Source organism: Rhyacophila brunnea, unplaced genomic scaffold (assembly GCF_057557595.1).
Source record: "Rhyacophila brunnea isolate RB1 unplaced genomic scaffold, BYU_Rbru_1.0 scaffold_13, whole genome shotgun sequence".
In the NCBI taxonomy this organism is placed as follows: domain Eukaryota; kingdom Metazoa; phylum Arthropoda; class Insecta; order Trichoptera; family Rhyacophilidae; genus Rhyacophila; species Rhyacophila brunnea.
This window is the reverse complement of record NW_028232785.1, coordinates 12,182,170-12,208,809: the sequence shown is the minus strand read 5'-3', so window position 1 is coordinate 12,208,809 and position 26,640 is coordinate 12,182,170. Positions and strand designations below refer to the sequence as shown.

General features: G+C 38.4%; 2 protein-coding genes across 2 annotated transcripts; one reads left to right on the top strand and one right to left on the bottom strand.

The window, feature by feature from the left end:
- Positions 1–2,899: 2,899 nt before the first annotated feature.
- Positions 2,900–9,410, bottom strand: LOC147076506 (uncharacterized). The gene is made up of 4 exons (XM_085941167.1): positions 9,033–9,410; positions 7,582–8,199; positions 4,077–4,412; positions 2,900–3,671 (listed from the first exon to the last, which is right to left on the bottom strand). The coding sequence occupies exons 2-4, from the start codon at positions 8,161–8,163 to the stop codon at positions 3,021–3,023; spliced, it is 1,569 nt and encodes a 522-aa protein (XP_085797293.1). The 5' UTR covers positions 8,164–8,199; positions 9,033–9,410; the 3' UTR covers positions 2,900–3,020.
- Positions 9,411–9,811: 401 nt separating this feature from the next.
- On the top strand, positions 9,812–20,913 carry LOC147076505 (uncharacterized). Its single transcript, XM_085941164.1, has 3 exons — positions 9,812–10,443; positions 17,278–17,473; positions 19,583–20,913. Exons 1-3 carry the CDS (start codon positions 9,821–9,823, stop codon positions 19,772–19,774), a joined length of 1,011 nt encoding a protein of 336 aa, XP_085797290.1. The 5' UTR covers positions 9,812–9,820; the 3' UTR covers positions 19,775–20,913.
- Positions 20,914–26,640: the final 5,727 nt, after the last annotated feature.

Below are 26,640 nucleotides of genomic sequence, written 5' to 3'. Positions count from 1 at the left end.
AATAACGGTGTTTGTACATGCACGTCTATTTGAAACAAGTATTCCTTATATAAAAACAGAAAAATATTGTTCTCTATGGTCAGTTTTTGATGTCTATGGGCGTTTAACTGTCAAATAAACGATAAATTTTTGCATTTTGCCGCTAGATTTCCTTAGTAGTCCCTATATTTTGAACTAGCTATTACATACTTTCATATTATTTCTTTTATTTTTCGATTAATATTACATTATGGCCGGATAATCCGAATGCCGAATAAACGTTATTGAATAAATATAATCATTACAATATAAACAAATAGAAGTAAATGGTTATCGTGATCTGCATCTCATGTGTATTTTGTATTTACTAACGAGACTTTTACGTTTTTACGAAATTTGCGGCATTGTAGATTAGCTTCATCTACGAACGCAAAGTTCAGTATAAATAAAGCAGTCATGATTGAATAAAATGAAGCACCAATTACAGGATCAATTGTAAAATAGATAATACCATTAGACAATAATCAAAATAATTCACTGAATCATAATGAAATACGAAAGAAAACAAGTACCTATGACAATTATCAATAAACGTGGGCTGTCAGTTGCAATCTGTCAAAAATCAACTCTGCCAAATTTAGCAATCGGTTCGCTAAACTTATGGTAGAGGTCATGAACGCAAAGCATACGTTTCGCTTGCCATCTGGCGTAAAATCGCATTCGAAAATAATGGGTGGATAGGGTATATGCTACGGGCATCCTACTTAATTACGACGTTTTCACATGAGATGTTTTCAAATTATGTATGTTCAATGAAAAGAATGTTACATTATCAGGGATCCCAAATCAGTGGGTACCAGAATACCTAGACTGGAATGAGGCCATAAAGAAAATGTGCCAAAGCATATGACCATCACCACAGGGCATCCCTAGAAAAGGGGTAATGGAGTTAGTCTATTCTACCATCCCCACGTTCGATGCCCTGGTTTACAGACTCCTTTGAAGAGAAATTGAGCTTAAGCTGATACTGACGCTAAGAACAGGACACACAATGGGTAAAAGATTTGATGTCATGGGAAGAAGCGATTCGCAGCTCTGCGATGAATGTGTTGTTTTGGAGGACATTGTACATATAGCAGTACAATGCCCTAAATATGAACGACACAGAGTACAGCTGCGAATTGCGGATACCTTTGAGAATGTCTACGAATTGAAAGGTGCCCTGGCGGTGGTTAGGACGGAAGAGCTTGGCAGAATTGTAAAGTTCTTTAACAGAATTGGAGTGAGGGCCTGATCGGCGAATCCTCCTCTAGATGAGATGAGGCGGTATGACAGCGAGTCGCTGTCAAAGCCTCGGTAAAATCATTAAAAAAAAAAATGTTTAATTTAACCCATTCCAGACAGAATTAATTTTTCAGGATCACTTAAAAATGCACACTGATTACTAAAATTGATATAACTCATGTATTATTCATTCAATTCAAATAAATCTTTTAAATATTTATAGGTTTGGAATTTTTCTATTAGTATTTACATTTTAAGTGTATAAGTGGAATGAAAAAAGAATGTCAAATATAGTTTTTTGGGGTTTTTTAGACTTTTTTTATACAAAATGACATGGATATAAAGTCCATGATAGAAGTAAATAATAAAAGGAAGATATACTAAAACTGGAGCTTAATATAATACTCTTCAAGATATACATATACACCTCATACCTAGCGAACTGATCATTATTTTGACAAATTTAAATAAAAATAGATTTCATAAATCAAATATTTGTTGAAAAATATATTGGACTGTATATAACTAACATCATAAAATGATAGCTACATATATTAGTAAGTAATTTCAACTTTTAAAAAAATCAAAATATAATTAAATTTTTTTGATTTTCATGTCCTGCATCCTGTAACACCGGCGCCGATAGGGCGCGATGGGTTAATGTGAAATTGACATAATTGGGGCTGTGGTTTTATCAGGCCAAAATGTCCTAGTCCCGATGTGTCCTAATTAAGCGGAATCGACTGAATATAGATTTTCTAAATTGATCGATATAAATATATTCCAAATTTATACAAAATCTCGATTTTCATTAATCTAACATTATTCTAAAGTCGCACGTTAAATTTGTTAATGCATACAAATGACACAGTAGCAAAAATTCAGTGCTCATTTTACAGTGTAGACCAGGGGTAGTCAACCTGGTCCCTACCGCCTACTAGTGGGCATTCCAGCTTTCACGGTGAGCGGTAGGAGGTTTAAAAACATTTTCATTATGTTATCATAAAATTCCCAGTAATAATTTAAATTTCAGTAAATATACTATTTGTATCGCCCTTGCATAAGTTTAGTTCACGTTCAAGTGGATATGAAAGTGGGCGGTAGGTATAAAAAGGTTGATTACCCCTGTTGTAGACCATGTCTAGTCCAGACTAAGTCTGAGCTACTGTATAAAAACTGTTCACAAGCGTTTAAAATGTTTTGATGCAAATTACATGTTTTTTTAATTCCGTTGTGAATGGAATACTGCCACACAAGCAGGCGTGGCCATATTTGCAGGAGCATTTGTAATATTTCATGGGAAGCATCAACGCATAGTCTTGGGGAATGTTGTTTTGATTAAAGTGCACTAATTTGTGTGATGGGGACTGTCCAAACTACATTTAATTTGATGGCAAGGTTTGCAGGTGTAACGTGCGTTGAGTTTCAATCAAACAGTCAAACAGTGCGTTGGAGCTCAAATTTTCAGATGTTTATCATTTGCGTAATTTCTTCATGCACAGATGTATCTTAGTTTTCGACTAGTGAGGCATTATGAAAAACATCCTTCACGTTCACAGTCTACAACAGACAGAGCGCTATTCAGCAATAGAATACTCTTCTGAAGTTGTTTAACTTTATCTAATTTGTTGTCACCCTCGAGGTTCTCTTCGGAGACAATGGGATTCTCCGTGAGATGTGTCGTCAGATGATTGGTGAGATCTTTCTTGCGATGAAAGACGTCCGTGCATAAATTACACGCGTAATTATCCACGTGTTTATGCATGTTTCATATGTGCCTGCATGACGTGTTTAAGTGTGAAACTCTTTTGACAGACTTCACATTTGAACGGCCTTTCTCCCGTGTGTATCCGCATGTGGACTCTCAATTGCGAAGGCCCCGCGTAAACTTTCCCGCAGAACGAGCACTCGAAATCAGGATTACCATGACGTCGATTGTGCCTGTCGAATTTTCCGAATGAAGCGAACTCTTTCTTGCAGGTCAGGCACGAGTGTTTGTCATTCGTTTGCGTTTGTTCGTCGGCGTGAATCGTTTTCATGTGTCTCATCAATGAATTTTTCTCGACAAAGTGTTTCTGGCATATTTTACACTGATGCTGTTTATCAAGATGCGTCCACATGTGACGTCTGAGTGACGGCGCTTCTTTAAATGATGTTTTGCAGATTTTACATAAATGGGGTCGCGCATTCGAATGTACTAAGCTGTGGTGGGTTAAAGCCGACTGTGTTTTTAATGTTTTCTTACAAACAGGACACGTTGTGCATTTTTCCTTTATACCATCTTTACAGCTGCTTTGCGTCAACATGTGGTTATGTAAATTAGCTTTCATCTTGAATTTACGGTGCTCGCATTTAACATCGGCACACTCTTCGAAGCAATTCTTTCCGAAGGCCGCCGTTTCAGTCAACTGTGAATCAAACAACAGACAACAAATGAAGTATCCGGTTTCAAAATCAGCACAATTATCTTTGACCCTTTAGCAAGCCATGTTTCCCATCACCATTGGTATATAAAATTATTTTTATCACAAAATTAAATATAATATATTAATATATTAGGAATTAATAAGGCCAATAGTTAAAGTTTGTCGCAATTAAGCATGGCAGTCGTAGCATAGTGGTAATGCACAGGGCGCGAAACCCAAGAGACGCTCGTTCGATCCCAGCCGGGTGTCTTACTTTTTTTCGAAAAAGATTTTTTCTATTGCCTATATTTTCTCATGAGTGTTTTCAGAATTATGTATGTTCGATAATTAGAATATTACATTCTTACAATACGAAATAGTTAAACATTTTATATTATTTATACAAACCTTTTGTTGGTTCAAGATTTCCTCCTTAACATCATGTTCTTCGATCGTAATATCTTCAGCAAAATTTCCTTCATCTTCAAATGGCTCCTGTTTCACCGACAAATGATCATCCAAAACGGTGTCTTCATTTTTTTTTAATTCATAACTGTAGCCTTTAAATTCATGTGACGGTTTGTCGGGCGAACCGATTTCAATATCGATCATGTTCGATTTCTTTGCATTAAAACTCGAATTGATTATTTGGTCAATAATGTCACTTTGCTTATAATATTGAACATCACGTTTGCAGCCCGGGGCCATTTGCAATTTGAAGGTATGTCCTCTTACGTCAAATGCCTGTAAATAAAAAAGATGAAGGCTTTTACCAGTCACATTAGAGTTGTACTGAACCTAAAACAATCCTCATCATTGGCACTCAGATTCAACAATTACGTCTGTCTTCGACAGTCAATTGACGAGATTGTATTCGGGCGCGTGAATAGTACCTTCAAAAGTGACCTCCCATTGCGTCTTAGGCGTAAAGTGTTCAACCAATCTATGCTACCAACGTTCACGTATGCATGTGAAACATGGACCCTTACTGTAAGAGAAAACCAAAAATTACGAGTAGCACAACGTGGCATGGAAAGGTGCATGTTGGGCATAATGAGTAAAAAGCACAAAAGATACCAATGGATAAGGAAGCAGACAAGACTATGTAATGTGATAGAGGTCGCTAAGCAGATGAAATGGCAATGGGCCGGTATGTCGCTGGAAAAATTCCGGCGTACAGTGGTATGTATCTTATCACCGGCCTTCCGCGCGCTCTTAAGCGGAGATAGCAGGCCGTGATAACGTCAAGGTCAAAGCAGGGGTGGGAGACAGAAATGCACGGTGTATGGTGTCGAGGCTGGTATATTTTATCGTATCGCAGATACAGGGTATTGTCGTTGGCGGTCGGTTGGTAATTGGCGCTTTGGCGGGCTGCAAACGTGGTTTCGCGGCTGGGCTGCTGATGCTTGGCATCCGAGGCGAGAGTCAGTGCTTGCTGGTCGACGTCCGATACTAGAGAGAAGAGATCCTGGCTGGTCGACGTCTGATACGAGAGAGATGCTGGCTGGTCGACGTCTGACATAAGAGAGAGATTTTCGCGCGCGTTCAACTGTCAGGCGGCGTCCTGTTCGTCCGTCGGTCGGGAACCTCCCTGTTTTACCGACGGATTGACTAGTGGTGGCGCGAGCGACCGTTTTTGACAGGCCGCGTCTGTGTTATGGCGGGAGCGCTGACGAATTTGAATTTACGATTTTTTGAGGCGGGTTTCGCACGGCCGAGGGTTGCGATAACCGCGAAGAGTGGACGTAGGCTGTGGTATTTTGGGAAATATGATGGTTCGGTCCGCCCTTTGAGGTGGTCTCCTGTGGGAGACCTTTATCTGGTATCAATCTGATAACTATCTTAGAAATCGGGAGCATCAGTTGTTTGTTCTCCCAAGATGCAGAACTAACCTGCCATTGGTAATGCCAATTGGGAGGAGTATACTATGTGGGCATTGTTTTATGAATTCTTAAAATAGGGTCTGCTTAGCTCATTCCGTGTACTTCCTTGTACCTATCTAATTTATATTTATTGTATTTACACTCAACAACTTTTATATAACCGTTTTAATAATATTTCTTTGTTTCTAAATGTCATGTTGTGAACGTCTTAAATTAATAATTTGTAATGTTCACTATAGTAAAAATTTTAATAAAATTTAATTTGAATCTAAGGGGCACTAAACACCCTAAAACCCGCTGGATAGACAAACTCATAAAGTTTGGTGGATGTACGTGGCGGCAAAGAACTAGGGACCAAGATGAGTGGAGAGAGCTAGGGGAGGCTTTCATCTAGCAGTGAATCAACTCCAGCTGATAATGATGATTAGGGTGTTACCTGGAAATAATTCCCCAACGGGAGAATCATTAAATCATACATGATTTTGGATATTTTATAGATAGAAGAATATTTTTATCTATCATAGTTTGGTTTAGGCAGGGGTCAATAAATTTTTAAAAACTAACCAACACCATTTGTAATATGTATTCTTAATAATAAATAGGTATGACTGAAAAAGTGTGCACTTTTTTTTCGGATCGCCCATAGCATACTTAAAACTATTATGGTTTGGTTTAGGCACGGTTAAATTGAATTTTAAAAACCATCCAACACTATCTACAATTTGTAGTCGTATTTCAATGGAAGCAAATACGTATGACTGACAAAGTTTAATGTGCACTATTTAAGCTGGATCTTAACAGCCTATCCTATCAGCATATCTTATGGCCACTGACATAATAAACATTATAGGAACATACACAAAACACGTGTATTGAAGCATGCAGACGCAGATCGAGAAATGAGTTCGGACCATAGACTATAGATACATCTAGACGCCACTCGTTGCTTTGCTAGATGAAGCTACGTGTCGTGCGTTTGGTTTGTGGGCGAGTGAACGCATTCGCCTACAAATGTTCGAGACCATAGACCATTTCGCTAGTGCTCGCCCAAAGTGCTCGCACTAGACGCTCAGAATTAAAATATAATTTTTTTACGTTATATAGTATTTTTAAGCGGTCAAAATGCCACCAATTAGGTAAAGATATCCATAATTTAAGTTATTTTAAAGAAACACTAGGTCACTGATATTAAAATAAATAATAATATACAAATAAATTGTCACGAACATGTATCAACTTACCTATGAAACGTAATACCATCTTCTTGCTTATCAGTACGGCTACCATATTTTAATACAACACGCAGAACCACCTTTTCTATTTAATTAATTAAAAATATTTACCACTGACTTTATGTTTAACACAAAAAATAGCAAATTTAGCAACACGAACTCGCAGATTATCGACGCTGTGTGAAGTGATTCAGCACGATTTGCCGGCGATACTTTTGGAAACTAACTAAAAAATAGGTAGACCTTTTATCTTACTATAGCTCGTGTCGCAGAGATTATAAGGGTGCCGAATACTTTCTCACTCGCACTCATGCATCGTTTTTGTTCAGGCCTTGGTTCGGACCAATATAGCATAATTATCCGGCACTGGTTAATGACGCCCACGATGGCCGAGCGGCTTAAGCGTCAGCGTGTAATGTCGTGGGTCTCAAATTCTGGGTCTGGCTTATACACATATTATTGATTTTAAATTTGTGTTTGGAGTCAGAGTATGGACCTAATAGATTGAGCAAATGGCTAACTTCCATTTCCCGTAAAAAACAAAATCTGTTAATACAACCTCCACCCCGTGGAGGCCCATGATCAAACATGGTGAAGTAGTAGTAGTAGGTGATGGATCTCGGATGACAGGAGTTGTGTGGATAAGTGGCGTATATAAATGTAAAGATTGCCACATCAGTTGATCACAGATTTGGACCGTTCTGATCGGACAGTGGACAAACACCCTTACACATTAGAAAAAAATCGATTTGAGTATAGTTGTTATGTAAACATTATCTCATAATTATAAGTACATACCTCTTCATCATCTACGATCTCCTTCTTAATTTCATCTTCATGAGAATTTCCCTCGTCATCAAACGATTCTTGTTTCACCGAGTAATTATCCTCCAATATGGTATCCTTGATGTGCTTCCATTCACAGTCTTCAAGTTTGACTGACGATTGGATGGATTTGAGTGATTTGACGATCCCATCGCGGATATAGAATGGATTCAACTCTTTTATATTTGAATTCTTTTCTTTAATAACATTAGAATCATTGGCATTAAAATTTGAATTACGTTTATTATTAACAACATCATTTTGCTTATCTTCGACACTGTGTTTAGATTTCGGCCTTACAAACTGTGCGTAACATTGCGCGTATTGATTTTTGCACAGATCAAATTTATTCTTCGGTTTTTTTAATCGTGAAACAGATACCGTTTTACGTTTTTCAGTTTTTTTTTTGCATGCGGCGGGTGTGTATTGCACTGTATTTTTCTTGTGCTTGTGATTGGATTCAGCTTCGTTTGTAGGTATGTAGTTGTTTTCGTTTGTTGATTCATTTTGTTCATCGATGACCAATTCCTTTTCGGAATCCGAGTCCGAAGCCATTTGCAATTTGTCAGAGCAATTTTATCTACCAGAAAGCTGTAAGTAATTAAAAAAATGAAATGTTACAATAAACATTGAAATGCAATGAAACTGAAGCCAAAGTGCATGCCAACCAAGGTCTTGGGAAGTTGCTTCTGGGATACTTTCGGCTTAAATTTGATAAGCGACTATCGTTCGTAACGCCACGGTATACGCCTACATAACAGGTTTGGAGACATGACGGGTGGTGGAGGGAAAAGTAAGTGGTTAAAGAGGCTAATGGGTAAATATGCTACAAGTATTTCGAATTAAGGATTCATGTGTAGCAAAATTCACATTTGTAATCATCATATTATGACTGAGCATTATGTGTAGTCCAGACTAAAGTACATCTATCCTTACACAAATGAACATTTAAAGATAGCAGTGGTGGAGTAGTTCGGTGAGGTGGGGGTAAAGGGACATCCAACCGTTGTCTATCTCATTGATTTGAAAAAAAATCGAATCGAATCAGCGTAGTTCTTCATTCATATTGATGAAGTCGCTGCTAGTTTTTTTTTGTATTCTATTCATTGGTAGTTGCGACACATTCCACAAGAGATATTGTTTTGATTAAAGCAAATTTGTACGTTTATGACTGTCTAAATTACATTTAATTTCATAGCAACATTTGCAGATGAGGACGTGCATTTCAGTTTCAAATAAATGGTTGTGCACGGCTGTTGCAAAGGGTGGAGGCAGGCTATTAAGATCCGACATCAAAAGTGCACACTAAACTTTGTCAGTCATAGGTATTTGTTTAAGAGACTATTTATGTAAACTTTACAACGCCTCTTTATGTAAAACATAACCTCAAAATAGTATCAACAATAACAGAAACATTTCCTTACTGCACATACGAAATCTTTCTTATCTCAAGCCCAAACGATATAATTTAGTTTTAAACATGTTTTCCTTGTTGATTTAATCAATTTTCTTGTCACTGCGGCTGAGAACTGGATTCCGTGGCTCCCGTTTTATGTCAACAACGTCCATTCCCTGTTGACTATTATTAATTTTCTTAATACAAATGAAAACCCTAATTGTCATTTATTTATAATTGGTGCTACAGAGATGATTTATATGTATTTTTTACATATTATTATTATTGAATCAAGATTCAGAATTTCAGTTTGATTATTTTTTGTTATCACAAAACTAAACGTCAAATAAATTAGTTTATGAAAATGAAGTTTTAAGTACCTACATATTTTAAGGCTATCAAATGCAAAAATATACGGTCGGCTAAAATTGAGGTGGTTATGTTTTTTTCATTTAGGTATTAAATTTAATACAAATAAAAAAATTGTTGAATATAAGTTAGGTAGGTATCGGAACTCAATAATATATTAGGTACTTAAGTAAATATTATCACGTGCTTAAATAAAGATAGGTACCTACCTACATTCATTATTGAGTTTACATTTAAAAAATATAAATATATTTAACTGAATCACTTCCCAAATTTGACGACACCTGAGGCCTGAGTATTCCCGGTGACAATTTATTGATACCTAGGTATTCCCCAACACGTAAAATAAATTAGGTATTGTAAACACAATTTGAATACTTAACCTCATTGAAATTCTCTTTATTTTATTTTCCTACCTTTATTTGTACGGGCAACACCATTCTTAACATGAACGTGTTTGACAACGGTCTGTCAATCGTTCTCGCTGTTTTTCGTTGGCTTTTTGAACTATTGCAGATTTTAATTTACGGACTTGCCGACTTAATCGAGCCAATAGTTATTTTCGTGCGAGAGTATTATATCGTCATGGCCGGCCAAGAGATCGCCGAGTCGATACCTCGGAAGAGGAACAACAAAAAACAAAGCACCTCACCGTCGGGTCGCGCAGCCACGGTCCTGGATCGCAACAACATCGGCGCGAATTGGCAGAATTTCATGGCAAACCAGACAGTCTTTGACAGAAAACCTCACCAGCCCAAGAAGACCGGGGCTGAGATTGAAAACTCCGACGCATACTGGAAGGCGAAGCGCTTGGAGAAGAAAGATAACCTCAAAATGTTCCCGAACAACAATAACAAATCTACCGGCGTTGCCAGTGGTGAAAATAGTGTCGGCAAAAGGAAAAGCTCGCAGCCAACTTTGACGAAGTTTGTAGCTATTGATTGCGAAATGGTCGGGATCGGTAACGGTGGAAACGATAATATGCTGGCTAGAGTATCCCTTGTTAATAAATTCGGCGATTGTATTTACGACAAGTTCGTAATGGCCAGAGAGAAAGTCATCGATTATAGGTAAATATAATAAATTATTTATTTTGGTACTGGTTAATTATGTGGGACACTAGACGTTCCGATTTCGTGGCGTTTGGATGATATCAGAACGTTTATACGAGTCCATCCAACGATAAAATGTTCCAATCAAATTGCTACGTCTGTAGTGCTGTTGGGTGGTTTTCCATTCCATCTAACTTAATCGACTACATGGAAACAAAATAGACATATTAGATTAAACGCATCACAGTGCATGGGTAGCATACGGATATAGCTCACCGGCATTGGATATATTATGTTGGCTCAATTTACTCAGAGCTTACCACGGAGAAACGTTAGATTTTTCGAGTCTATACCTGAAACCATCCAAATGCCACTTTTTGAACACGGATAACCAAGGCAAAACCGCTATTATAACCGTAGACAATGAGTACAGTCACAAAGAACAGTGAACCATTAAATTTACACCAAACAATTTTTTTCCATATTTTTTAAATGCATACCTTTGAGTAATTGCATTGTTAATTGCATGTATTTTTTTATTGTTTTTCCATTTAAATTACGCGAAAAATTAGCATTTTTCTATTTTCACTAAGCACCCCGTAAAAATATCCCGAACCAAAACAACCGCATCCATTTGAAAAATCCTGTCAAAAGAGTTTCGCAAATTAGCCAACACGGCGTAATGCTCACTAAATATTTCGGTTTTCGCGTAATTTAAATGGAAAAACAATAAAAAATACATGAAAAATCATGCAATTAAATTACTCGAAGGTATGCATGTAAAAATAAGGAAAAAAAAATGTTTGGTGTTAGAACTTGATGGCCGCTCAAAATCAAATTTCTAGCTTAATATAAGAGATATAAATAAAAAAAATAGTGTTAAAAGTTTAAATAATTATACATACTTAATCGTATGTACGAGGGTGGGTCAATAAGTCCTTAGAAAAGCCGACAGGTGGCGCGACTAGTACTGCAAGCGGTTTGTTTTCATGCAGCGGCACTACCGATTCAGTATGCTGCGAAGTTTCAATCAGATTGGTCGGGTTGTTGTGTGTTTCTCGTTTATTTAAAAAAAAAAATTGCTTGTGGAAAATGGAAAAATGGAAAATGGAGAAAATTGAGTTTAGAGTTGTTATTAAACATTTTAATATAAAAGGGTTAACAGCAAAGGAAATAAAAAATGAGTTGGATTTAGTTCACGGCATATCTGCTCCTTCACTTGCAACTATTTATAACTGGTTAAATGAATTTCAACGTGGTCGTACATCAACAAAGGATGAACCACGCTCAGGACGTCCTGTAGAGGTGACTACACCAGAAATGATCAATAAAATCCACGATATGGTGTTAAGTGACCGAAGATTAAAGTTGAGTGAGATAATTGAGGTTACAGGGATCTCAAAAGGTAGCGTCATTTCTATTTTACATGACAAATTGAGCATGAAAAATATTTCTGCAAGATGGGTGCCGCGTTTGCTCACAGTCGACAATAAACGCAGTAGGGTGGTGGCCTCTAAAGCCCTGTTGTCGCTCATGCAACGCAATCCGGATGAATTTTTTCGTCGCTTTGTGACTGTAGATGAAACATGGATACACCACTATACTCCCGAGACGAAAGAACAGTCAAAGCAGTGGATTGCGAAGGCAAACCATGTCCAAAGAAGGCGAAAACCGTAAAATCAGCTGGTAAGGTTATGGCTACTGTATTTTGGGATGCACGTGAAATTATTTTCGTTGACTATTTGGAAAAAGGAAAAACAATAACAGGGGATTATTATGCATCTTTATTGGACCAGCTAAAAAACAAAATTGAAGAAAAACGGCCTCATTTAAACAGGAAAAAAATCCTCTTTCATCAGGACAATGACCGTGTTCACACATGTTTACGATCAATGGCTAAAATTGAAAAATTGAAGTTCGAATTGGTCGACCACCCACCGTATTCGCTAGATTTAGCCCCCAGTGACTTTTTCCTTTTCCCAAACTTAAAAAAATGGCTAAGTGGACAACGTTTTTTTTCAAATGAAGAAGTCATCGATCGGACAAATGCTTATTTTGAGGACCTTCCGAAAACTTATTTTTCTGACGGTTTAAAAAAAATTGAGAAACGTCTAACCAAGTGTATTGAGCTCCAAGGAAATTATGTTGAGAAATAAAAAAAAAATACAAAAATAAAACCTGTTTTAATGCTTTTTTCTAAGGAATTATTGACCCACCCTCGTACCTAACAAAAAAAAAATTCTTGGCATTCTAATGAAAATCAGTGACGTTTAATTCAAATCAGTGTGAGCCGTTTTATCGAGGCTGTGTGGCCGGGCCATTTGTTTGTGGATGCGAAATGTTTGCGTGGGGCTAATAAACTGGAGCCAGTTTTATTTATTATACATTTAAATGAATACGGATACGGAATACTGACTATGGATATTTATTATTTTATAAAAAAAATCACTATGTAGGTAATCAAAGTGTAACTAAAAGGCATTCCAGCCATTTTCACTCGTATTTCTTATTTTACTGATTAAATTTGAGTCGGAATTATCTGAAATATTAACAATAATGTTTAGTTAACACGGCTAAATTTTATATAAATATTGTTATCTAGGTTATAACGTTATTTTTAACAATATTCCTCATTTTCGCCTGTTTAGAGCGTTTTTATACGAAGGATTAAGCACGAGTGTCTTTGTGTCAAAAGTTACATTATATTTATTTTAATTTTATGAAATGCATTGACAAACTCTATTATGCTATACTGATTTATGAAAACGGGGTTTTTTATTAATTTAAAATCTTTGAATTTTATTCATTGTACTTACCTAAATGATTTTTATATTTGTTCTAGTCTACGCTTATAATAGTGGTTTTGCCATGGTTGTCTATGCTCAAAAAGTGGCGTTTGGGTGGTTTCAGGTATAGACTCGAAAAATCTGACGTTTCTCCGCGGTAAGCTTTGAGTAAATTGAGCCTAATAAGCCAAAAATAATGAGTAATGTTAATACTGCTTCCCGTGACAAATTTAAAACTATTTGACGGACAATTGTAGACATTTGGCGCTGTGCATAACATACTTTCAATCTAATAGACTGTTTACGCGTGCGTTGATTTACTGCTGATATTATGTATTATTATCGCGGTCATAAGAAAATGCATATTGTGTAATCACGTATTATCATGCAAGTTGTGAGATTGCGTGCTTCTGAATTTTCAGGCGATAGTTTGAACTTGTCCGATACCTGTGCCTACATAGTAAAACGATAGTAGCGAATCTGCTGGAAAAAAATACGAACTACACCGCGCAGAGCATTTTGATGTCTACCAATTTTCACAACTTATTAATTAATAGCAATATAGGTACAATGACAACGACGCGTCTTGCTTAAGCTTGAGATTTGCGAAAAATAACTACATTAGAAATAAACTGAGTTTGAATGAAATTTGATTTATACCCATGTGTAAGTTGCCGATTCATTTTATTTTTTCACATAAATTATTAAAAATGAGAAATATTGGAAAAAAACAATGCTTCGCACTTTTAACAAAGTAATTCCACCATGACCTCATACGTTTTACGGCAGTTTCATATTTGGCTGACTAATTAGATTTATGAAGCGGAAAGACCATAAGTACGCCATGATTATTTGCTTTACTATTTTAAATCTCGCTAATCCATTCATTAAGTCTTTACTATCAGAAACAGTAATCTCATATTAAATTCACATTATTATTTATATATATATATTTATTATTATTTACTCCATTAAACTTATGTATTTCCAAGATTGAACGTAGATATACAATATTAACAATAAATGTCTTAAATAGTATAAATTATACAAGATTTATTTTTGACCGATTTTATCAATGTTATGTGTAAATATAAAAACTTTATATTAGCTAACAATGGAAAAAATGCCAATCCCAGGACCAGTCCCGGGATCCCCGGATTGTCAAATTGTAATCCCGAAATCAGAATTTTGGCTCGGGATTGGATTCCCTAGTCAGCACTTTAGCTTGTAAACATATTATTACCCCAGAAACTAATATGGTTTGGTCTAGGCCAGTAGTCGGCAAACCACGGCTCGCGAGCCACATGTGGCTCTTTGGCCCCTTGGGTGTGGCTCTGCCACAAATGACCACGTACGGGCTAAAACAGTGAACGATATAACAGTCAAAATGTCTTTGAATATAACCAACCAGCAAGTCAAAGATCTTAAATTGGTTTCAGCTTTATCAATAGCAGTTAACAAGTCTTGTGACATAAATGATACAGCACAAGTTTCACGTTTTGTACGATTTATTTCATCTACAGGTCCTAAAGAAGAACTTGTAAGATTATTGCCACTCCAATATGAAACATGTGTAGAGGATATTGCAAATGCTGTAATTGAGTGTATGGAAAAACATCATATTCGGTACAGTTCGGTTATGAGGAATACAGCGGAAAACTCATTTTAAAAATACCCGATATACTGGATTATTTGTTAGTTTGGGTTAGTTTAGGTTGAGTTAGGTTTGGTTAGGTTAGGTTTGTGATACACCCCTGTTACAGGCGGGCTTCTCCCGGTGTAAAATAATCATTTAGTAGTCATAAGTCGAAACGTAACCCTGACCTCTAGAAACGGCTTCATAAAACATCTAATCTAATTCCTTGCTCAACTACGTATTATTTTTTTTTATTCATAAGTAAAGGCCTTCGTCCGGTGTGTGAAAATCATATACTGGGCGGAGGTGTAATTAAGATGAATTTAATTTGATTTAAAAAGTATAAATGATGATGGATGAAAGAGATAATTTTAAGACTAAATATAATGTATAAAATATAAGTAAGTATTTAAATCTAATAAATTTTGCCGGCAACGTTAAAATCTCCGCGCGCCTGCGCCGAGGTGGTCCTTGTGATTCGTCAAATCAAAAGGATCACGCGATAAAATTTGGCCAATCACGAGAGTCCTTTTTGCTGGTCGGCGTGGGTATGGGGAATTTAAAAAGAGAAAAAAAAAGTTAGTAAGCGTCCTTTGTAAACCGTGTACGGACCTGCGAAACTGATTGTAAAAACAAAATATGTAAAAGACTCATTGATATACTACTAGATGAGCAGTTCCCATACAAGTGTCATTTTAAAAATGTACCACAAAAGATATAACGAATATCGTCTTATAATATTTCCTTGTAGGTATAATGCGTTAAGACCGTTAACATGGATTCCCGAATTTCACCCGTATTGCCCTGGCTGTAAAACTAAATTTGCGTTCTTGGAATAGTGAACCTAAGGGTGCTGCAACGCAAAACAGACAGAGCAAGTCGTCATGCGCTGACTATTAGTTAGAGTAAGATGCAAGCTAGACCGGGATTACTCAGTAAGTTTTAACAAAGGCCGACATGCTGAAAATCGGGCGTCATTTTAAGAAGCATATGATTCATCCAGTAGTATATCAATGAAAAGACTACAAAATAACGTTGTCCAACTAAATATTAAAATATATAACGCTAAGACCCGCACAAGAAAGACTTAGTGCTTTATTTAACCTAACAAACATAAATATATCGTTCTTTTTTGTGAATCCGGGGTTCGATGGACACCTGAGCTAGCCGCTGGAACCCCGGACATCTCATTTGGGTAGGTTAACCTAACAAAAATCCAGTATATCGGGTATTTTCAAAATGTATTTTCCGCTGTATTCCTCATAACCGAACTGTACCTCAAATTCCACTCGATAAAATTGTGTCAATTTCAACAGAGGAGGTGGGGCGTTAAGTATGACAGGTGTAAGAAAAGAGGTTGTTGCTATTTTGAAAGCAAAAAAAAATCACGAGATACTTGCTTACCATTGCACCATTCGTCAAGACGAGCTTTGTACGCAGACATTTGCAAACTTATGGAACTGGTGATTAAGATTATCAACTCTATTATAGATAAAGCTTATGGATAAAAAATTTTGGAGCACTAAATTTGAACATCTCTGTGCTGATATCGACATGTTGGAGAAAAACAAATGTGAACACGTTTCACAGCACAAGTTTAGTGGTCTGCTTTGAAAGACCTGGAGAAGGAAGACATGATGATTTTTAATACCTGGAATAATATTCCTGACTCATATGATCAGTTGAAAAACTAGCGTTTGCTGTTCTTTCTCTTTCCGGTTCTACATATTAATGCGAACAATCTTTTTCAAGCATGAACCTTATCAAGAGTAAATTGAGAAGTCGTTTTATTGATGAGAACCTGGAATCGTGCCTAAAATCAAAGACAACATTGACTTATCCAAACTTTTCAAGGAGATGCAAGGCCATTGTTCACATTAAGTGCTTGTTAGTCATTGTCATGATTTAATTTTATAGATACCTTACCTACAATTTAATTTTTATCAATAAATAAGATCATTATGTATTAAGAATAATATCACGTTAACAGTGTACCTACCTATATAGTAAGTTTAAGAAATTTGGCTCTCAAAAAAAATCTCAATCGTTGTAATGTTGATATTTGGCTCTGTTGACTAACGAGTTTGCCGACCACTGGTCTAGGGAAGGTTAACTAACCAATAAGTACCAACTGCTATTAAATTTGTATTTTTAGTTTAAAGTTTAGTGTGCACTATTTATGTTGAATCTCCACAGCCTACCTCTACCCTTCTCCTTTCCCCTGCAATCAATTCGACACTGACAGTTCATTCCAACAAGGAAATTGGTTACGAATGTTTGTTTTTATTTTTTTTCTAGTTCATTAAAGTACATCCTTCGTACTTACGTTCGCCACGTACACATATTTAAGGCTATTATTTTGAAAGTCGGTTACGGTTCATTTGATAATATTTTATATATGAGTTACAAATGAGAGTTTTTATCATTCAGGACACCCGTGAGCGGAATCCGTAAAGAAGACATGCTGAACGGAGAACCGTTTGATACTGTACAGCGGGAAGTGGCTGAACTACTTAAGGACAAGACGTTAGTGGGCCACGCGCTTAAGAATGACCTCGACGTGCTATTCCTGAGCCATCCCAGAAGGAGAATCAGAGACACGGCACGCTATAAGCCATTTAAAAAGGTGACATTTTAATTTTTTAAGTCAGACTTTATGTACGTTACGGTTGCAGAGCAAAAAACTCTCGCAGCCGAAAAACGCTCGCACTCGGGGTTGCACCTCCATCCGTTGACAGACGAGCACACTACCTATTGTAGCATTGAGACCACGGCAAATGCAAACAATTTTGAGAACATAACCACTTGACAAGATAGATGGTATTGGTTTTGAGTCGGCCAGTCAACCGTGTATATTAAATTATGTATACATAATATGTACAGTTACGTAGACCATGTAAATGATAAGTGTCTTTGTCAGTAAGCTGAGAACCTTATTGGAAGCGTAAATGGGATGTCACACAGGGGTTCCCTGAGATTTTTCAATTGTTCAAAAGGTTCCGCCAACCATGAAAGGTTAAAAATCATCGCATTAGGGCTAAAGGGTGCGATGTAGAGCCATTGACGTTAACCCATCGCGCCCTAGCGGCGTCAATTTGACGCCGCTGTTGACAAAGTACTTCTGGACAATCAAATGATAATTTTTAACCATATACTACCATCTATCGAAAAATTCTCAAACCAAAATCGTTCAATAGATGATGTATCCAGAAATTAAAACTGTCGGTAATACAGTGACCCATATATATTTTCGGAATAATATTGTTTGTAAGTCGATTCGTATCGCGTCATCTTTAGAAATAATCAAGATGGCGAGTGGTTCGGGTATCGATAAATTGTTGCGTAAAAGTGGCGGTAAATCATTATCTATCGATGAGATCCGCGATATATTGAACCAATCTGATAACGACAGTCTTTGTGACAGTGATAGTGAGCCAGACATTAATAATTGCGACAAAGATCTTCATATTTCGTCAGATGAAGAAGGGCCCGAGGAAGAAATAACCACGCCGTCCGTAATTACATCGGATGATCAAAATATGTTCCCCAGCAAACGCCTGCGATTGAATTCATGTGATGCATGGAATTGGGAAGAGACCGCAGACGTCTGCAGCATTCCTTTCACGGGGCAGCCAGGATTATGCCGAACGACTATCAATGCCTTTGAGGCCGACAAGTCGGAGTATGCGGCATGTCGAGAATTTTTCACGGAGCTGTTTTTGTCTCAAATCACTTCCGAAACTAACCGGTACGTACATGTTTTATCAATTTATATATTTGTAGTTTACAATTGAAAATAAACGAAACATGTTGATACAATTTTGGGTATTTCTTTTGCAATATACCAAGTCAGATCATATTTCAATGCAAAATAATATTTCCCATATCTGACACTGTTCTGTAGGTACTCAATATTTCTTTATTCTTTATCTTCAGATACGCCACGGAGAGATCATCTACATCTACGCCCAGTGAAGAATGGAAGGACATCACTTCTGAGGAGTTGCAGGCCTACTTCTGCCTATGCATTCTAATGTGCGCAGTGCGAAAGTCAACTATCAAAAGTTACTGGTCCAGACTCAAAAACACGCTAAAAAATGCAAGGTGGCTCTCCATCTTCCAGAGTGTTTTGAAGAATACCACACTAAGCTTCACTTTTAATTTTATTGTTTTAATGTGTTTTTATTTATGTTTTCTTGAATTCTTTATCATTTTCTCAATAAAATTTTATGTAAAAAAAAAAAAATCTTTTTTTATATTTATTTCCTAAAACCTATAAATCCATTGTCATATATAAAACACAATAATTAGAAAGAATAATTCAATACCTACACAATATCACAAAAATAATTGGAATCAAGTATATAATATAAAAGTTATAGCAATTTTAGTATAACATATACTTTTGTAAAATTCAACTACAAAATTAAATCTGGCTGTAGGTCCAAAGTATTTCCCATTTTAATCTGTCTTGGATGGGTTAAGCAACCGCTCTAACAAGAAAAACAAGTCACATATTCTTTCTCTCTTCCACTTAGGCGTTGTAATAAGAATTATATATGTTTTTCTCACTGAACTTTGGTCATCAAAATCGGGTCCTTAAAGTTAGGCGTGTATCATTGGGACTTATACGCATAAGTATGGTTCTGCATCACGCTCTTAGTGTACATGCAGTCTTTGACACTGATGCAAGCTAAATTCGAATTGTGTAATCGACATTTTTGTATTTTTTCAGATAACCAAAGGCAGCACGCCATCTCTGAAGCGGCTATCCAAAGAATTACTCGGCGTGACGATACAGGGCGGGGAGCACAGCTCCATCGAGGACGCCAGGGCGGCCATGCAGCTCTACTGCCTCCACGCGAGGGAGTGGGAAGCGTCTCTTCAGAGCAAAACCAACAAAAGGAACTCCAACACTGTCTATTGAGACAATGACCAGTGTCTTGACATTTGTTGATATTTTTGTTGTGTTATACCAAATACTTGCATTTGGATTGCGTCATGCATTACACCATCAAGCGACATATGCATAAAATCAATACTTGTAAGTCTTTTCGTTTCGTTAAATGCGTACATATGTATGAAAAAATAAACATAAGTTGAAGCTGATATCTCAGTTGCATGAAGTCATCGGTTGATCTGTAAATATATCTATATGTAGGTATAAAGGTGTTCTACTAGTTTATGTCTCAAATAATTATTAAATTTGCAAAATCTAATGGAAATGGCACACTCAAATTTAAACAGCTGTACTGAAGACTGATTTCTACATTAAGTTTTGTATGTCACGGACGTACTCTTTGCCTCTGTTACAAGTAATTCCATTCTTAAAGCGCCAGCTAGACGCCCATGCTTTACGACAAGCTTTTTTTGTATCGGGAAACCTGTGCGTATGGACGGGAAAACAGAAGCGCACGCAATTCGCTGTTGTCTAGCCGGCTCTTTAAACCTACCGTAAATGTCATGGTTACATGTAAATTGTACGTAAAACATTTCACCATGGTGCAGTTCGCCGTGAGCTTTCTTATCGGAATGACCGTATACCATACGGTCTTCAATCTTATTAGATTCAATATGAACATTAATTCAATTTTCATAGCTGAATTTGGCAAAATTCATGAATTCAAGAATGAAAACCTAACCTAACCTAACAAATAATCCATTATATCAGCTATTTTCAAAATTTGTTTGTTGCTGGCTACCTGTAAAGTGTAAACCGACAAGAACCGTGTTTTATTTAGACATGAATTTTATGTCAGTACTATACGACCCAAAGAGGTTGGACGGTTTTTAATATACGGCCATATATTTCCGATACAACATTTCACGGTGAAGTGTGATACGGCGAACTGCCTACGTACAAGTTTCCGGACACAACAGTTCCCAGGGGCCCATTTTAGTTCACAGATACAATTGTGATGACGCAGGATATATACAAATATATACAAATATAAGTCAGGCTGCAGGTAGTTTTTTTTGGGTGTGCGACGCGATATCTTGGTGTGTAAATGCATATCGCGGTACTATCTTACCCCTGTATGAACTGCGGTACAATTTTACCCCATCAAAAAATAAATAAAAAATGACGAACCTTTAGTATGTAATTATTTTTGGCCTTAAATAATATAATATGTTAAATATTTAGAATATTAATAATTTTTTTATAGCTATTGTAAAAAAGAAATGATATTAAAATGTTGTCTTTATAATATTGTTTCATTTATTTAAAGTTACAATAATTGTGTTTTGTATGCGGTGATGTTTTTGCAGCAGATGAAACATGTATGTTTTACCGGCTGTTCATTTGCCACATCTCTACACCTTTTTTTTTTATTTTTATGTATCGGATTTTTAGGCTAAACGTCTGGCTCCCCGATTGTGAAAAGTAATTTTTGAGTCATTCCCTGGGGTCATGACGAAATTGGAACAATTTCAATTTTTTGGGCACGTTCGTGTCAAAGATAACCGAGAACCTAGGAAAATATTCAAATTAACCTTGAGCTTCCAAGTGTGGCCGCAAGAGCGTGTCCTGTCTTGCGTTTGACATAACAACACGAATTTGACATTAACATAATGAAACCTGCCTGACAATAATAATACAAAATAAAAATTATTCCCTAGTAAATATAATCAACAACTCGTTGCTTGTTCAAATTTCATTTGTCGCTTTACTTATTGTTGATTAACACTAGCAACTGAGCGTATTATAATATGAACCAATCGATACATATTAGTTAGTTTTTTTAAATTCATTAAGGCCTAAGGTCACTTTGACTGCTGACTAGATAATTAAATAGATAATAATACCATGTTATTTCAGTTCACTTCCCTTTATTAAATACATCTGAGGGTGGAAGGAGTCCGCAGATTAGTGAAATGTGTAAATAGCAGTTAAGACAGTTAAGAAAACCTAAAGATTACAACATTTTAATAATCACAATATTTTAATATATTTTATTTAATGTTTTAATAATCAGCAAAAACGCGGCCGTGCGAACTGACATATGATCATCTTCCACCGGCCAAAGAAATACTCACGTGTCGGATGTCAGTTGTCCATCACAGGAATGAACGAGTAAACAGTGCATTCCTGTCATTGTGTCGTGTGAAATCCATTGTTGGACTGATAACGTTTGTACCTTAATCAAATTTCGCAGACAAAATCCCAGGAATCTATCCGCAATGTGGGAACAAAACAATAAATTTACCCACGCTGTGGATAGCATTTTCTTTGTCTACTTTCAATATAAAAACAGACGTGGCAATCCAACAAGAGATCAGTACCTTAAATTCGCTCGTCTTAATAACACGCCGCTCGCTTCAACGTTAAAATAACTTTTATCACAAACACTATCGTCGTAATCTAATTTATAAACTTTGTATTATTCAAGCTGTAAATTGAATCTGTAATTTGTGTTAAGGGATAATAAATTTGGGGAATTACTTTTATACGCATCAAAACCTTCTGATTTTATTCATCACCTACCCCTCATCACACCATCCCTTGCAACAGTGGTGACCCGTAAAGTAAAATTCAATTCATTCATTTTCATTTTACAGACTTCGTTTAATTTTTTTATTAACTACTATTTTACTGTGTTTGTGAGAGAATTATTTTTTCGTTGGAGCTCGTTTTCCCGCGCAGTTTTCAACATCCGTTTTCCCGCGTTAATTTTCTTAAATTCACTTGCCTTGTCAAGATGCCCAATGGACAGTTCTCCAGCGGGTATGGCAGCAATGCCGGAGGAGAAACGACAACACCAGCACCAGCCCAGCAGACCACACCTCAGATCAGCCGCGTGGCAGTGAGGATCCCACCATTCTGTCCAGAAGACCCGGAAATGTGGTTCTGCATGGTGGAGCGAAGCTTCGAAGCAGCTGGCGTCACGACTGACGCGACCAAATTTGGATACATCCTGGGAGCTTTGGAATCTCGTTACGCGTCAGAGGTTCGAGACATCATCCTTAACCCACCTCGTGAAGGAGCCTACGAGCACCTCAGGACGGAGCTGACGAGAAGGCTGAGCTCTACCCAGGAGCAGAAGACCAGACGACTACTGGAGCACGAGGAAGTTGGTGATCGCAAACCATCACAGTTCTTGCGCCACCTACGTTCTCTCGCAGGAGCAGCCGTTACTGATGACATCCTACGCACGCTTTGGATGGGTCGCTTACCACATACCATGCAATTGGTACTGGCGACACAGAAGGACGCGGATCTCAACAAGGTTGCAGACCTAGCTGACGCCATGGCAGATTCCACATCAAAGGCATCCATTGCTGAAACCACGATGGAAGACCTGTGCGGCATCAGCAAGCTGGTGATCACCTTGCGGGAGGAAATCTCAACTCTTCGCGAGGAGCTCTCCAAAGAGCTCGCAAGAGGAAACCGACCATCAAGGCCACGTCACCAGTCACGATCAGCCAGCCAAAGGAGGAACCATTCCCGACCGCGAGACCAAAGCCACAGCAAACCTGGCATGTGTTGGTATCATCGTAGATTCGGCCAAGATGCGGAGAAGTGCGTCACACCATGCACCTTCAACAAGGGAAACGCCACGGGCAGTCGCTAAGCGCGGCCAGCGATTACAGCCCTACCTCCAGCCGCCTCTTCGTCACCGACCACGCCACGAAAATACAATTCCTTATCGACACCGGAGCGGACCTTTGCGTTTTCCCACGCACGAAAGTACAGGGGCGCCGACCAAAATCACAGTACGAACTTTCAGCAGCAAACGGATCTGTCATTGCTACGTATGGCAGTATCTCACTGACGCTGAATTTGGGGTTACGAAGAGAATTCACCTGGAAATTCGTGATTGCAGATGTCACCAAGCCCATTATTGGTGTTGACTTCCTAATCCATTTCGGATTATTAGTCGATGTCAAGAATCGCAGACTGTTGGATCAGACGACTCAACTTACAACCTCTGGACGCCACAGCAGCACTGAGATAGCAACTGTCAAAACTGTCGCAGGTAAATCCCTTTATCATGGATTACTGCAGCAGTTTCCGGATCTCACGCGCCCAGATGGAGCTGGTAGAGAAGTCATCCACAACACGAGACATCACATACGAACCACCGAAGGACCTTCTGTAGCTCAACGTCCTAGACGCCTAGCTCCCGACAAACTTCACATCGCCAAAAAGGAATTCGAAACCATGACCAGACTTGGAATAGCACGACCATCTGAAAGTTCTTGGGCGTCACCCCTTCACCTGGTGCCCAAATCTGAAGATCAATGGAGGCCATGTGGTGATTACCGCGGATTAAACGCTCGAACCGTACCTGACAGGTACCCCGTGCGTCATATCCAAGACTTCACACAAACATTGCGTGATAGGAAAGTTTTCTCCACGATCGACCTGGTGAGAGCATACAACCAAATCCCAGTGGCTGAAGAGGACATTCCGAAGACTGCCATCACAACACCCTTTGGATTATTCGAGTTTCCATTTATGTCTTTCGGCTTGAGGAATGCGGCCCAGACTTTTCAGCGCTTCATTGACGAGGTTCTGCAGGGTCTGGACTTCTGCTACGCCTACATAGACGACATCCTGGTAGCCTCCACAACAGAACAAGAGCATCTTCAACACCTGGAAATTTTGTTCAAACGCCTACAGGAGTACGGCCTGGTTGTCAACTCCACGAAGTGCCACTTCGGAGTAGAGGAAGTAAAATTCCTTGGCTACCTGGTTTCCAGCACCGGAACTCGACCACTTCCAGATCGTGTCAGCGCTATTCGCGAATACACCCGCCCAGACACTCAAAAAGGACTACGACGGTTCTTGGGAATTTTGAATTTCTATAGGAGATTCGTCCCCAAGGCCGCAGAAACGCAAGCTCCACTGAACTCACTCCTGCAAGGAAAAACTTCCAAGAAAGAACCTATCATCTGGACACCAGAAGCAATCAAGGCCTTCGAGGAATGCAAGAAGAGTTTGGCGGAAGCAACGCTATTGAAACATCCGAAAAGTGAGGGGACTCACTTAGCGATAATTAGTGACGCATCCGATACTTCCGTTGGCGCAGCACTTCAACAACGAGTTGACGATCAATGGGAACCGCTGGCATTCTTTTCAAAGAAGCTAAGTCCAGCGGAGAGAAAATATGGCGCTTACGACCGCGAGCTTTTAGCTATCTATCTAGCTGTCAAACATTTTCGACACATGATAGAAGCTCACACGTTCACCATATTTACCGACCACAAGCCCATTACGTTCGCATTCCAACAAAAATCGGACAAGTGCTCACCAAGACAATTCAGACACCTCGATTTCATCGGACAATTCACGACCGACATACGTCACGTCGCTGGAAAAGACAACATCGTCGCTGATGCCTTGTCTAGGATAGAAGTCGTTGAAGACACACTGAATTATGCCAACCTCGCAGCCGACCAGGAAACTGACAACGAAATGAGTACATTTTTACGTGACGGATCGGTACTTCAGTTGAAACAAGTACTTATTCCCGACACAGACATAAAAGTATTCTGTGACTTGTCAACACCTATCGCAAGACCTTTCATAACCAAACCGCACCGACAAGCAGCTTTTAATCATATCCACAGACTTTCACATCCCGGAATTAATGCGACCGTCAAACTTGTCACACAACGATTTGTTTGGCCGTCGATTAAAACGGATTGTCGAAATTGGGCCCGCAACTGTCTTCAATGCCAGAAGAACAAGATCACACGTCACATATCAGCACCACTCGGAAACTTTGCACCTTCAGGACGATTTGAGCATGTCCACATCGACATCGTCATCCTTCCTATGTCTGAAGGCTGCAGATATTGCCTCACCTGCGTTGACAGATTCACGCGGTGGCCGGAAGCATTTCCGATTAAAGACCAAGAAGCGGAAACGATCGCCCGTACATTCTACAATGGTTGGATCGCCCGTTTTGGAACGCCCTTGAGAGTGACAACGGATCAAGGCAAACAATTTGAGTCGAACCTTTTCAGACAATTAAATCGTCTGACTGGTACGGCGAGGATTCACACGACAGCATATCACCCAGCCGCAAACGGTATGGTCGAAAGACTGCATCGTCAATTAAAAGCCGCTATAAAATGCCACGAGAATGAGAGATGGACTGAAACATTGCCGACAGTGTTAATGGGAATCAGAGCAGCTTGGAGAGAAGATTTAAAGACGACAGCAGCTGAGCTTGTGTACGGCGAACCCTTACGCCTACCAGGGGAATTTTTGTGCCATCAAACCAGCACAAACCAAGACCCGAGCAACTACGTCACGATCCTGAAAAAACATTTCCAACAACTGCAACCTGTGAAAAGCCAGCAACACGGCGAAAAACGCGTTTTCATTTTCAAAGACCTTAACAAATCGACACATGTCTTCTTACGCGATGATACAGTCAAAACTCCGCTAAGATCTCCATTTACCGGACCATATGAGGTCATCACGCGCAATTCGCGAACATATGTCATTTGCAAGAGAGGAAAAAACGTCACCGTTTCTATCGACCGTTTAAAACCAGCGTACATTCTCAAGGAAAATAAAACAATGGAACAGCCTGAGAAAAATCCTGACACCGTGGGAGCTCGTGTTACCCGATACGGCAGACGTGTCCATTTTCCAGACCGTCTCTAGGTCAATAGGACAAATATCGGTCAACAACATCAGGCACGAGCCGAACAATGCAATCGGGGTCGTGTTTCAAAACAGCACGCGGAGTTTCCGATTTCAAAACAGCAACGTTAGCGACAGCAAGAACACACATCGACCTAGAATGTAGGTCAGTGGTGTACGCAATATTTAAA